Consider the following 14502-nt stretch of genomic DNA (forward strand, 5'->3'; position numbering starts at 1 on the left):
CATGTATAATCTGTAATGTTTTGACCCAGAAAATAGAAGCAGAAGTGCTTTCCTCAACTTGTGGTGCACATCCCTTTGAATTACCTATCCTGTAATACCAGGTTAGGAATGTTGCATTCCTTTAGGTTCGAGTGTGTGACCTGAATTCTTGCTCTTTGTCAAACTAAGATTTGGAAATCCCTTTCAGTAATGGAGTACTTTTATGCAATAGAAACAGTGAAGAAATGATGTTGTTGTTAATATTATTTATTATTGTTACTATACTCTAGAGAGTAGCCTGTGTGCTCTGGAATCAACTGAACAAAGAGACCCGGGAACATCATATTGCCTGTGTGGAACTGTTCTACAGGCTGCATTGCTTGGCACCATCAGCAAATATCTGCGAAGACATTATATGCCATGCGCTTTTGGATCATGATAAGGTAGGTTCTGTACTCACTGTCAAGACCCATCATCACTTGAGATAGAGTTGTTCCAATGCTTCCTAGACTATATCTGGTCCCTTCCATCCCAGCTCTTCGCTTCCATGGTCCCTCTCTCTCAGGAGTCCAACAGACTCCCTGTCCACTCCACCGCGATTCCCTGGGGCTGATTCATCATGAGACTACTGCTAAATTTAAACCCCAGATGCAAGCTGTATCAGTCAGTACTGGAGCATTTTTTGTTTTGGGCCAAATAACGTGGCATCTAAAAGCTCGCATTTTTTGGTATTATTTCCAAAATGCCCCAGCCCCATGACTAAGTCTCAAATCATTTCGTCTTGTGTTGATTTTTTCTAAACTTCATATTTGAACCAAACATTTTTTTAACGTGTAGGTGTATGCCAGCATAATGTTGACCCTTTAGTATTTAGTTCTTATATTAAGTAAGCTGTGTTTAAACTAAGCCAGTTCTTAATTACTTTACTCATCTAGTTTAATGACAAAACAGTTCTTTAATAGCGTAGAGTTCATTTGTGAGAAGTGTCTTGCACAACAAAACTTACAACAATGTTCTTCAGTGTTGTTTTCATACTTTCTCACTTGCAATTTTGAAACTTAAGTTTGGAAATCTTTTTAAAACCTTTTAAACAAAATTGCCAGTTCTAAACACTAACTGATATAGCAATGCATTCTTATTTGTCATCTAACTTTCAAACCTCCCTAACACCAAACATAGTCTAAACGTTTACACATTAGAGTCCTGAAATACATTTTTGGTGTATTGGCATATGTTTTTTTTCTTCTGCAAGCACTGTGGCTGTTAAGTTTTGGTTGTGCATTTGTGGGTATTTGGCATTTTATTTAAGCCTATTGCAAAATGAACAAGTGCTCTCAAACTACCTGAGAAGGATTAGTGTTTGTCTACACAACATATTGTTTTGCTAGAAGCTGAAAAATCACTAAAACTTTACTCGGAGATAAATGCTGTGAAAAATAACATATATGTTTTGTTTCCTTGCAAAGGGGACAAGGCTGGAAGCACTGTTCAGATTTTCTGTCATGTGGCATCTGACCAGAGAGATCCAAGGCAGCAGAGTAACTTCTCACAATCGGTCCTTCGATAGGTATTTTCCATTTTCACTGGTTTGGACTTATGCTTTGTTCTGTTCTTTTTTCCTGGGCTGGAAAAAACGTTTGCTGTAGAGACATGCAAGCAAAAGGAAGATCTTCACTTGCACTATTACTTGTGCTCAATATGCATGGTGCACTGAAGACAGCTTTTACATTCTTGTATGAAGGAAGTTTTTGTAAAAATAGAAAGAGCTTCATGTATGAAGAGTAACTTCAGGCAGACAAGTTCCTGCTTAGCAGACACTTTTCTTTTGGAGCGGGTTAGACTTTTTCCAAACAAAATAGAACCAACGCAAAGGAAAAAATCTTATTTTGGTTTTGAGTGACTTCATATTTATGAGATCATAACTTTTATACAAAAATGGAGACAGAAGTACTAAAAGTCTTTCTCAGTATATATGTGAAAGAACTTTAAAGCATGCTTTTCTTCTACAGTGTGAAAATACGTATGGCCTTGCTTCTACAACTGCATGTGAAGTAGCAGAAAAAATGTGCATGATCAAGCTGTTGGTAGCAGAGATGAGCTATTGGCTGATGCTTGCTTGAACATGCGCTAAATCTGTTCCCTGCCACTACTTTGTTGTTTGCATTAATTTTTTTAGGGATTTCAATTGTTCTTATTTGTTCTGGTTTCTCTGTTCAGGTCTCTGTTTGTGGTACTGGACAGTCTCAATTGTTCAGATGGCGCAATTGGTGCTGCAGCACAGGGCTGGCTGATCCGTGCTCTCTCACTTAATGATGTTGCACGGATTCTTGAACCAGTCCTGCTGCTGCTGCTTCATCCAAAGACACAACGCACGTCCATCCACTACATCAAACAGAAAAATTCAGCAGGTAACACTGTTCTTGGGATGAAACTGTAAGTGTTGGCGTAGCATTACATACTCCTGAACACCTACTAAAGGTGGTCTCTGAACTGTGAAGGCATCCTATTTACAGCGGGTTGTCTGGCCTCAGTTCTGTAGATTCCTCCTCATCCAAGTACCTTTGGGGATGCCTAACGCAGAGTTCATGAGTAAGTCATGCTAGTTCAAGGCCTAATGACAATTTCTGTTACAGTGGCTGCACCTACACTGTTGGTTTGGATTGCTTCTTGCTTTGCTCTGGGATCTTGTCCCACACTTCTCGTTGCCATTCCCAGATGACCCACACTGCATGTGTATTCACTGTTCGCAGGATCCCTTCTCAAGTAAAACTAAGTCTGCAACCAAATGGAATTCAGGAGCAATTTGGTGACTGTGTCAGTCCAGGAACTGTTCCAGTAGGCAGGATGGACAGGCAAATCTTACTTTCTGCCCAGTCTTACCCTAGCAGACCATGCACCCTCATACCAACTTTCTTTATTCAGAATACGTCTCTTGTTAGTGATTCCCCTAGTATCATGCTAAAATAATCAGACAGGTTGTGAAGCACACCTTGCTGTTTTGGGTGCACACACACAACCCTAATTCTGCCAACTTCTGAAGATTAAACTGTCTTTGCCCAAAGATCATCCATGTTGATTCAAGAGGAGAGCTCACCCCTTGTGGCATACAGCTTGAGGTATCCCATAGCTAGAATGCAGAGAGAGAGATTTGCAGTTGAGGATCACCTCCAGCCACCCAAATTTAGGGATACGGCAGGGAGTCTTTACCTTGAGTGACTAAATTTGACAGTTAGGAAATGTTCATCTTAAGATCTATGATGAGAACTGTTATGAACCACATATGATCGCATGGCAAATGTGGAACAGACAACTAGCGTTACAGAAACCTCTGGGGAGTAGCTGGAGAACACTGAGATGTAAGTACAGACTCAGGGATTGCTCCAAGCATGGAGTCCTGTGAAGGCTGGCAGTCTATTCAGCTGTGGGATTGCTGGGAGCAGTATGGATATGAGATGTCCTGCATTATATGGCCCAAGAAGTCAAGGTTCTTTCCTGGAGCAGATCAGGAAGATAGCATAGAAGTGTCCAGTATTTTCTTTGAAACGAAACTTCTGTGTCATCTGTCTCTTTCATTACTGTTAACCTAGCTGTCTGCTTGCATAATTGTTTTTCTGTCTTGATTGGTAAGTAATTAGATGGCAGACACTTATAGCATCCAAAAGGACCTGTTTAACAGATGCTATACAAACACGGAGCTAATATATTCCTTCCTTGTTCCACAGCATGTAAACAAGGAAAATATTAGCTCTTAAAAGTTAATAATAACAATAACTTCAGTTCTTAACCTTCTAATTTCCTTGATCTCAACAAACATTATATGCTCAGAAAGCATGAAGATTATCACATCTAGAGAATCATAGCATAAGAGAAACAATACATGCTTAGGGTTTTGATCCTCTTCTCTTGCACTTAGAGTAGGTTAGTACTGCTCTACCACTTTAAAAAAATATTACCTCAAAAAAATATATTTATTTTTTCTCATTTTTGCAATTAATAGACTATTTTTAATCTTTTTTTTTTCTTACAATGATTTATTCCATATAGAGGATGTTTCTATAATGCCCATTATGTACTCTTCTTGATTGTTTTTTTTTTCCCAGAGGATATACATCTTTGGCTTCACAAGAAAAAGGCCTCGTTGAAAGAATCTGGTGTCTCTGAGAGCAATTCTGAGGAAAACCTTCCATTGAGCCAGTTTACCACCGTGGATAGAGAAGCAATTTGGGCAGAAGTGGAAAAAGATCCAGAGAAGCCAGAGTTAAAAACTGAACAGTTTGAAAGTGATGCCTCTTGCAATCCAGTAACTTCACATGAGGTAGACGGTGACCAAGATAATAGTGAGCACACGGAATCAGCAGACACCAGCACAGGCCATGACAGTGAAAATACATCTTCTTTTTCTCCTTCTCTGGAGCTGCAGGAAGTGAGCAATGAGGACGATGACAGTGCTGCAGCTGATGGCAGAGAGAACACAAACCATGCAGGTTCCTTCCATGCATCGCTTCCTGAAAGCTCCAAGTCTAGTGTAGCGCTAAACCTTGTGCGTGCTGACTCCGAGAGGACTCAAGCATCCGAATCTCTGTCAAGTGATGAAGAGCTGGACTTGGAGCTCCAGGAAATTACCAGCTCTAAGTTGCTCAAGCAGCAGAAGGAAAAACAAGAGATGATTGAGGCTCTGTTCAAACATATGCTGTTATATTTGCAACCTTATGATTCCAAGAGGGTATTATATGCTTTTTCTGTTCTGGAGGCAGTGCTTAAAACAAACCCTAAAGAATTTATTGAAGCTGTAGCTAGTACTAGCATGGATACCAGTTCCACTGCACATTTGAATCTTATTTACAATCTCTTAGCTCGCCATCAGGAGGCTCTTGTAGGGCAGAGTTTTTATGGCAAACTTCAGACTCAGTCCCCAACCATGTGTCCCCATTCTCTTCTAATAGAATTGCTCACTTACCTCTGTCTCAGTTTTCTGCGGTCATATTATCCATGCTACTTGAAGGTTACGCACAGAGATCTGCTTGGCAACAGAGACGTTCAGGTAAAAAGCGTGGAAGTCTTGATTAGAATGATGACCCAGCTGGCTACTATGGCAAAGGCAGCAGAGAGTAAGAATGTAGAGTTCATACGCAACTTGCTTGGAAGATGCAAAATTCAGGAGTTTGTTCTTCTTTCTTTGTCTGCATCTATGTACACAAGTCAGAAGCGGTACGAACTGCTTACGGCAGATGGAGTTCATAATGTTCCTGAAGAAGATCTTTTTGAAGAGAGCCTAATCAATTTTGGACACGATCAAATATGGAGCGAACACCCTCTCCAGATTGAGTTGCTGAAGCTTTTGCAGGTACTGATTATTTTGGAGCACCATCTTGGACAGACTCATGAGGAGCAGGAGAATCAGCCAGACCTCTCCAAGGAATGGCAGCAGGCTCTTAATTTCCAGCAGGCTATCGGTGCGATGCAGTATGTCTATCCGCACCCAATAACTTCACAGGGATTATTCGTCTCTGCTGTTGTTAGAGGTTTGCAACCAGAGTATGGCTATGGGATGCATCCCACTTGGGTAGGCTTAGTCACATCTTCCCTGCCCTATTTTGGAAAGTCTTTAGGCTGGACTGTGGCACCATTTGTTGTACAGATATGTAAAAACCTGGATGAGCTTGTCAAACAATATGAAAATGAAGCTGTGAAGACATCCATGAAAACATCTGCAAGGTAAGAGTCCGCAGTGTGGGATTTATTATGCTGAAACTTGTTTTTAAGTTCCCCTTACTACAGAGTAGTGCATACTAACTTACTCATTTAGCACTGTAGCTCCCAGAGTTTGATTCTCAAACCCTGCTGCATATGCAGGCATCTGTCCCTTGAGCCCAGATGAGGTGGATGCAGTACTGTTGCAGTAGGATTCAATGCAGTTGGATGAAGAGAGGAAAGGGGACCAGCAGCAAGAATGACCAGCAGCTGTGATGCTGCTTGCCATCCAAGTACAAAGAAGTGTCCAGTTCTGACAAGACTCAGGATGTTGGAGGACTAGCTGGGGATAGAGACCCTGCAGAAGAAAAATAATGATACTGTTGAGAACAGTCAGTAAGTGAAAGGAGTAAGGAAAAATAATTGAACATTAAAGATTTATGGTGAGGTGGGGAATTCTGTTCTTCAAGATCTAGACAAGGAATTGGGGTTGTCCAAGCACAGTTTGTGTATCATTTGTTCTGATATTCCAGTATTCCTTAACTATTGAGTAGAAATAGATTTCTGTTGGAATTTTTACTCATGGAAATACTGCTTGGCCTGCTAAGCTCTTTTATTTTTGTTTTTTTCCTCCAAAGCTTAACCACTAAAAGAGAGAATGTTACGCCTGATTACCCACTAACCCTTCTGGAAGGTCTGACAACTATTGGTCACTTCTGCCTTCTGGATCACCCTAATCAAACTAAAAAGGTAACTGCTTAATGCCTACCACTTGCTTGACATCTTGGCACCAGTTCATCAAAGCATGCATCCCTTTTTACTCAGAGGTGACTATAAGTCGTAAAAGGGAGCTTGAACAAGAAAGATAGCCTTAAAGAAGCCTGATAATACATCAAGGAAGTGAACTAAGTAAAAGTGTAAGGGAGGGGGACTGAACTTAGTTCCTTCTTATTTGAAGAAGGGAAAGTTAGTTTTAAGTAAATTGTTCATGATGATTATAGTCACACAAATACTAGTGGTGTGCAGCTTGTCTATAGTTGCTTTGTCATTAACAAAATGTTCTGGTTTTGTTTGAGTTGATAACATGCTTTCTGATGTGTTCCCTACATTTTTGTTCTCATGTCTGGCATAAGAGCAATGGCATCTTAACAATTTTCAAGACAGATGGATTCTCTGTGTCCCAAAATGGTCAGCAGCAAACTCAGTAGACTTTAACAGCAGCAGTATAATTCAGAAATAGAACAGTTGAATTATTTTTAAAGTTGTCATTACAAAAGTCTCCTAATTACAGAACGAGAGCACTCCGTGGTGCATAATGCGATATATTTTAATATTGATATTTTTGCTTTCCCAGTCGTCATTAGCCGAGCCCGCAAACCTGAGAAATGCTAGGAACGCCATTTTGGAAGAATTGCCTCGTATTATTAATACCATGTCCCTTCTTTGGAGCATTATAAAGAGGGAAGACTCTCAGAAGAGACCGACTGACTTCTTTGGAATAACTAAAGGCTCTTCCTCAGCATACTTTAAAGCAACCAAAGTAGGAGTTCTTTTAAACTGCTGCATATCTCATCATCCCTGTTGTCTCCTTCCCCCTCCCCAGTGTATTTTATGTAGAGTTCGTAGGAATAGCTTTGTCAGTTCCAGAATGATACTGGGGCATAAAGAATTTTTGAAGAACTCTTATGAGCTCCTGACTTGCACAGTATCTACAGTATCTTCCTACAAAAGTAGATTTTTACATATTCCTTCTGCCTATTCCGGTCCCTCACCTGACCTTTATTTATATTTATATATATATAAATAATATATATAAGTGTGTGTGTGTGTGTGTATATATATATGTTTGCTTTTTTTCTATGAGCTTCTGTTACTTATTGCTGTAGAGCTAAACAATTGTCTGCACCTTCTGCAGGCAGTAGAGCATGTACCTGAGGGAATAAAAATACTAGGCTTTTCCCTTTTTCTGTAGATATTGGTAAACTATAGTAGTGAAAAGTATGTGTAGGAGAAAAAACAACACAATAAGTTTTTATATTTTGTTGTCTGTTTTCTAACATACGTGCTTCCCTTCTCCAAGAAGGATACATGTAACTCATAAGCAAATTAGCAAAACGGGCCTGACTGCCAAATATACAAAGAGATTCTGTTGTTACTGTGTATTTTCTGAACATCTTTGGAAAAGGAAGAATATTTTAAAGACTGCGAGTTAGCCTTTACCTTCCGAAGTTAAAAGGAATATTTTCTTTTTCCCCCCTCCATAGACATTAAGAACTAAAATACTGGACTTCATGAATCCATTGACAGCACAACTTGGAATCCAGTTGATGGCAGCAATTGCAGCAGTGTGGAATAGCAAGAAACCTCATAGGAATCAAAGTAAAATGAAGGTGAAACTAAAGAGAAGGAACCCTTAGGTTTCCAATGTAGAGGCAAATGTTGCATTCATGCAATCAGTTTTAAACTCTGGACTTGTTTATAGGTTGCTTGATGGTTGTTTTTTCAGTGGTGGTGGTGTTCTTTGTTGTTGTTTGTTTGTTTGTTTTTTACAAGTGACAAAGGCAAATCTAAAATGCTTTTGTTTGTATGTAATTCCACAGAACATCAGGGCTACAATTAAACCTAAGTAAATAATCAGATAAAAATGACAATCTAGCAGTTTGTCTGACAGTAATAACCATTTTTTATTCAGTACTGGGTTGTAATTTTAGGATTACAACTTGCCAATTTTACTTTAAATATCTTGGATCAGCTCCACTTCCAGAGAAAGTTTAGAGATGTAATATTCTCTGTAACTAAGCATGTATTCTGAGCAGAAGATCTTTCTTTTCTGCTTCTGTTTGGGTATGCTGAAATTCATACAATCATAGAATCATCTAGGTTGAAAAAGACCTTCAAGATCATTAAGTCCAACCATCAACCTGACCTTCCAAGTCATTGATTATCATCAATCATCATTCATTAAACCACGTCTCCCTTAGAGCCACGTCCACCCATCTCTTAAATACCTCTAGGGATGGGGAATCCACCACTTCCCTGGGCAGCCTGCTCCATTGTTGACCACTGTTTCAGGGAAGAAATTCTTCCTAATATCCAGTCTAAGCCTCCCCTGGTGCAACTTGAGTCTATTTCCTCATGTCCTATGACTTGTCACCTGAGAAAAAAGACCGACACTTTCTTTGCTGCAACCTTCTTTCAAGTATCTGTAGAGAGCAATGAAGTCTCCCCTAAGCCTACTCTTCTCCAAACTAACCCCAGTTCCCTCAATCGCTCCTAATAAGTCTTTATAGTCCCTTCACCAGTTTAGTCCCTTCACCAGCTTTCTTGCTCTTCTCTGCACACACTCGAGCACCTCATTATCCTTCCTTTAGTGAGGGCCTCAAACTGACCACAGTACTCGAGATGCGGTCTCACTGGTGCTGCATATGAGGGGATGATCGCTTCCCTGGTCCTGCTGGCCATGCAATTTCTGATACAGGTCAGGATGCTGTTGGCTTTCTTGGCCACCTGAGCACGCTGCTGGCTCACATTCAGCTGGCTGTCAACCAGCACCCCCAGGTCCTTTTCTGCTGGGCAACTTCCCAGCCACTCTTTGCCGAGCCTATACCACTGCATCAGGTTGTTAAGACCCAGTTGCAGGACCCAGCACTTAACTGTCTTCATAAAGGTGTTGGGAGAAATCTGTCTGTGGGGAATTTTTGCATGGTTGATTTAACTTCTATCATTTAAGTTTTGTTTAAGTAATGATATTTGAGTTGTTACACGGAAAGCTGCTTTTCAGGTTTGTGGTTTGCATGGTACAGTGATCTGACAGATGTGGTTTTTTTTTTGTTTCATCAGATTCTTCCAGTGGCTAGTGCATCGCAGCTTATTCTTGTGGACTTAATATGTGCACTTAACACATTGAAAATTGATACCATATTACATCTAGTCAAAGAAGTAGTCAAGAAACCATCACAAATCAAGGGTGAAGAGGTAACCAGGAAGATAATTTTGTTTTCTTAATACATTGGAATAGACCTAGAGTAGCATATGTTAGATGTTGTTAGAAGGAAAGTTACTTTTTAAGTGTGAAATTTTCTTTTGTTCCTGTTATATTTTCCAGAATGTGGGTTTCTGTAGTCAATCAGTGTAAGTAGATTCTTTAGAATATTTTTGCTAGAGAAGTTGCTGGTAATGAAAAGGTGGAGGGTCCTCTTGATATTAGAGATGATGACTCAGTGACGTGTTTCTATTCCTTTACCCTTATCTGAACAGTTAGAAGTACTTTATGCTGACTCTATTTTCCATTTGGCTTTCAAGGAAGCCTGTACTGCTAGCCATCATGGGAGCTCCTACAGCTCTGAAAAACTGTAGTGGATATTAGCAGTAATGTGACTACTTTTAAACAGGGGTCCTCTATTAAAGCTCAGAATTCCTTTGTACTGTTGTACAGATAGTTGTATCGTGGCTGGTCACCTGCTGGAGTACCAGTGGCTTCTTAGAAGTGTTGTGTTTTCCAGCAGCTTGGGCTTTCTGTTCTTCTGAGAGCAAATAACTGCGTTTTTGCTTTTATTTTTCAGAAATCCTCTCTTGTAGATATTCCAATGCTGCAGTTCAGTTATGCTTTCATTCAAAGGTAATTTAGTCATATAAGATCATTTTCTGTTTTACTCAAAGTGTTAGGATAACAGCTAGCATTGCTATTTTTGCTTTACTTTGATCTTCGTGTCACAATGTCACAGAACACCTTTGCATAGGAAATGATTGTTGCCACTTCATTGTTAAGTGACAGATAGACAAAATAACTGGGCTATGACATTTTTTTCCATTGATCTGTTGATAATGCCAGTCCGAAAGTCTCATTTCATCTACTAGAGCAATATACTTCAGACATCTAATTAGCAAGACACTTGTATGTGTTCTTATGACCTTTCGCCTTATTTGGTCTGTGTTTCTAGAGGAATCAATAGAGAACTTCTACATTTTCCTTCCTTTTCAGAAAGGCACAATAAAATTGCTATGGCTGCAGTCTGTGCTGGACATTTAGTGGGTCAGACAGCTGATTGGAAATATTCCTTTAATCAAACTTTTCCTCATATACTTGCCTTTTCTCATATGGATTTATTAGACCATACAATATACTGTATGCAATAAGCAATGGAGGTGAAGTAAGCTGGCAGGCAGTGGAGTTAGATAAACTTTATGCTTTTTCTTTTCCCTGGAGAACCACCACTTTTACAGTGCTGGCATACTGCACGTGCTGCTAGCATTTACTGATGCTAGCACACACATACAGCGTGTGGCACCAGACACTTAGACCATACTGCTGGATCAGTTAGGAAGGTGCAGGATCTGAAGGGCTGATATTGATGGAAGCTTTTGGGCCACCAAGTTACACATGTATGTAGTTTTTTGCCTTAATTCTTAACTTCTGACTTGGGTGTGTTTGGTGTTCTTTTTTTGGTAGACTGCCTGTCTCAGCCTTGCAGGAGAACTTCCAGTCCTTATTAGGACTTCTGAAGGAGTCTGTGCAGTTGAACTTGGCTCCTCCTGGACACTTTCTGCTTCTCAGGTACTGCATGAGAGAGAAGGCGGCTTATGGATGTATCGAGTAGACCTATCCAACTGCTAACTCAGATTGAATTGATTTTCCCACAGTACTCTGAATGACTTTGTGACTAGGACACCTACGCTAGAAAACAAAAAAGACCAAAAAGACTTGCAGGTATAGTCTATACGTGTATAACTTTTTCTTCTAGTTCATACATCTGGCACTATTTATCTAAGTAAAAGTGGAGATGGCCTGATGTGTACTTTGTGTCTGAGTTCACCTGTCTTTTTAGAATGTTTGAATGTGCATTCACATGTTATAACTTACACCCAGTAAATATGGGGAGACTGAAATATGGGAGACATGATGCATGGGATGTCTCTAACAAAATGTTGTCAAAAATGCGTGAAAACACAGTGGCAACTGTGGACTGTTCAAAGCTGGATGATTATACGATTATACGGTTATCCCTGGATGATTATACGATTTTTCTCAGAGTTCAAATCATAACACAAATCTGTTGGTCATGAGTTCATGTCATGTGGGTAAGTATTGAAATCTCAAAACTATGTAGGAAAATTAGTAGCATAATTTATCCTTGAAGCTCATAGCTGGATTTGCCAACGTAAATGACTATCGGCTCGTGTTTATTTAAAGAAGGGGTGGGGCAGAGCAGGATTCTCTTCCTCTACCAACTGTGGTTTCACTAGAACAATTTAAGCACTACCCATGTAGGTGCAATTTTGGCTCTGAGCCAACCTAACGCTTCTTATGAGGTGAGACAATGTTATGGCTATGGTACTTCTGCTTCAGAGACTGGCCAGCGAAATGGCAGTCGTTATAAAACAGACTGTTTTGCCATCTTATCTTTTAGCTTCTTCACACGACCACTGCTTTAATTTGGGTACTTGGGATTTGGCTTCCCTAGAGTGACTGGCTTTTCATTTCACTTGGAATAAAATGTGCTAAAACGTGACTATGAATATGGTTTGATAGGCTGTCTGTCTTACCCCTAACATAAAGAATTGAATATGGACAGATGAATTTCCATAAGACAGAACTCAGCCTCACTTAATGCTCTCTAAATATGGAAGGAAGAAAAAGGAACTAGGAGGTTTCAAAACAATACAGGCATCTGTATGCCATTTATGAGGGGCTGAACAATTCAGATATGTCTGTGATGGATGACATCTAATGCAGAAAGTGTGTCAGGACGGATGCTGAACAGATACTGTATTAGTAGTAATGACTTGCATGGAAAATTATTACCAAAACTTCTATGCTAGTCTAACTTGATTTTTTTTCCTGCTTCCCATTTTCATGCCTTGCTTTATTTGAAGTGAGCAGTAGCTTATCTTGAGCACAGATAAGTAAATAGATCAGAGAAGTATTTATGTTTCTAAGATATAAAAGCACCTATTTTTGATCTTCCTAACAAGTTCCATGTAAAAAAGGACTTCACTGTATTGCTCAAGTAACAGTAGGCTTCATCTGATGATGTATTGTCTGGTTATTTTACAGGAGGTGACCCAAAAGATTTTGGAGGCTGTAGGGACTGTTGCTGGTTCTTCTCTGGAACAGACTAGTTGGCTGAGTCGGAACTTGGAGGTGAAAGCTCAGCCTCAGATTTTACCAGATGAGTTCAACATTGAAGATATGAATGGTAATGTGATTTCATCTGACTTTCCATTGCTTTCTCTCTTCTGCTTAAGTCAGTAAAGAGTACAATGTGTCAGTGCACTGTTTGTGTGAGAAGCAAGTAATACAGATGAAAGTAAAAATATTCATTGCCCTCCACTAACAGTGCCAACTTAAGTGGGTTTACTAAATATCTACATACTGTATGTAATACAGAGGAGAAGTTATCACAGGTGCATGCAATACATGGGACAGAACAGCACGAGGCATGAAGTATGTCATTGTGGCAAGATGCCCAGGAGCATTTCATTGTAATACCAGCATGCAAGAAACAGTTCTGTTTGGGAAGAAAATTAGCAAACAGCAAAATTTAACCATGTCATGTCTGAAGTCAAAACTGAACGATTGATTTTGCCTCTCGTAGATACTTCAGTGGCACCATCGTCAATGGTTTCTGCCTCTGCTCCTTCAATATACAGTGTCCAAGCTCTTTCACTCCTTGCAGAAGTAAGTAGGATCCAGTGTTCCAGTTGCTGTTCTCATCCATGGTTATTTATTGATATTATTGAGCAGAGGAATACATTAGGTTTTTCTGATAAACTAAATGGGAGCTTAAATATTTAATGAGGCATCCCATGAGCACACACATCCTATCTTGAAACACAGCATGTTTCTCCCCTATGTGAGAAACACCTACTATAGGTTTAATGAGACATTCTTTTCATTTTTAAGGTTCTTGCTTCTCTTTTGGACATGGTTTACCGGAGTGATGAGAAGGAGAAAGCTGTGCCATTGATTTCCCGTCTGCTATATTATGTATTTCCTTATCTACGCAACCACAGGTGACTTCTCTCTCAGCACGTCTGATTTTTATTAGGTCTGATTTTGACCATGCTGTAAGACTTTTGCTTTTCCTTCTTCTCAGGAGTGCCTAATAGTGAAGGGGAACTGTAAGAGTTGGAGATCTGAAGTACAAAGTCTCATACAAATAATTTTCTAATTTGGTCATCAGCTGTAAGGAACAGACAAACATGTTCTCCCCTTCCTTTACCTTCCTGTACCATGATCTTTTGATCTAGAAAATTATCTGTAGTCTCCCAAGTGAAGGTTTCCCCAACAAAGGGAAACTTCCTTTATGAGCCATAGTCCTGTAAAACTGCGCTCAGAGACTTTTGTCCTGAATGACACCCCAGAAGAACTTCTTTCTCTGCTCACTGTGGAAAATCTAGGGAATGAGGCACAGCCAGTTAAAATAAACCTCTGAGACTACTTTTCACCACCCTTTTTCTGCTGTTGACGCACACGTGCCTCCCGAATGGAAGAGCACAGGTAATGAGCATGACTACTAGGTAGATTTTGCAACCATTACTTTGCAAAGCTGCTCAGATGTAGAATCAGTGAGCCTGTCAGCTATTCTTAAGTTCTCTGTGCCTTAGTTTTCTGATAATCTTGTAGTTACAGGACAAGGGATAATGGGTTTAAACTAAAAGAGGGTAGGTTTAGATTAGATATAAGGAGAAAATTCTTTACCATGAGGGTGTTGAGGCACTGGCACAGGTTGCCCAGAGAAGCTGTGGATGCCCCATCCCTGGACGTGTTCAAGGCCAGGCTGGATGGGGCTTTGGGCAACCTGCTCTGGTGGGAGGTGTCCCTGCCCATGG

At 40.0% G+C, this 14502-nt stretch overlaps 1 protein-coding gene across 3 annotated transcripts in view; it reads left to right on the top strand.

The window, feature by feature from the left end:
* Positions 1 to 14502, top strand: part of DOP1B (DOP1 leucine zipper like protein B) — a 44558-nt gene that overhangs the window by 22388 nt on the left and 7668 nt on the right. For all 3 annotated transcript variants that reach the window (XM_040577255.1, XM_040577262.1, XM_040577270.1), the window contains 14 exons: positions 270 to 422; positions 1446 to 1546; positions 2197 to 2387; positions 4080 to 5694; positions 6309 to 6420; positions 7025 to 7210; positions 7935 to 8060; positions 9511 to 9645; positions 10233 to 10288; positions 11120 to 11224; positions 11311 to 11377; positions 12725 to 12866; positions 13266 to 13348; positions 13574 to 13683. In XM_040577255.1, the coding sequence (XP_040433189.1) occupies positions 270 to 422; positions 1446 to 1546; positions 2197 to 2387; positions 4080 to 5694; positions 6309 to 6420; positions 7025 to 7210; positions 7935 to 8060; positions 9511 to 9645; positions 10233 to 10288; positions 11120 to 11224; positions 11311 to 11377; positions 12725 to 12866; positions 13266 to 13348; positions 13574 to 13683 (3182 nt within the window). The remainder of the gene's footprint in view (positions 1 to 269; positions 423 to 1445; positions 1547 to 2196; positions 2388 to 4079; positions 5695 to 6308; positions 6421 to 7024; positions 7211 to 7934; positions 8061 to 9510; positions 9646 to 10232; positions 10289 to 11119; positions 11225 to 11310; positions 11378 to 12724; positions 12867 to 13265; positions 13349 to 13573; positions 13684 to 14502) is intronic.

The sequence above is a fragment of the Cygnus olor genome, chromosome 1 (genome assembly GCF_009769625.2).
Source record: "Cygnus olor isolate bCygOlo1 chromosome 1, bCygOlo1.pri.v2, whole genome shotgun sequence".
NCBI classification, from domain to species: domain Eukaryota; kingdom Metazoa; phylum Chordata; class Aves; order Anseriformes; family Anatidae; genus Cygnus; species Cygnus olor.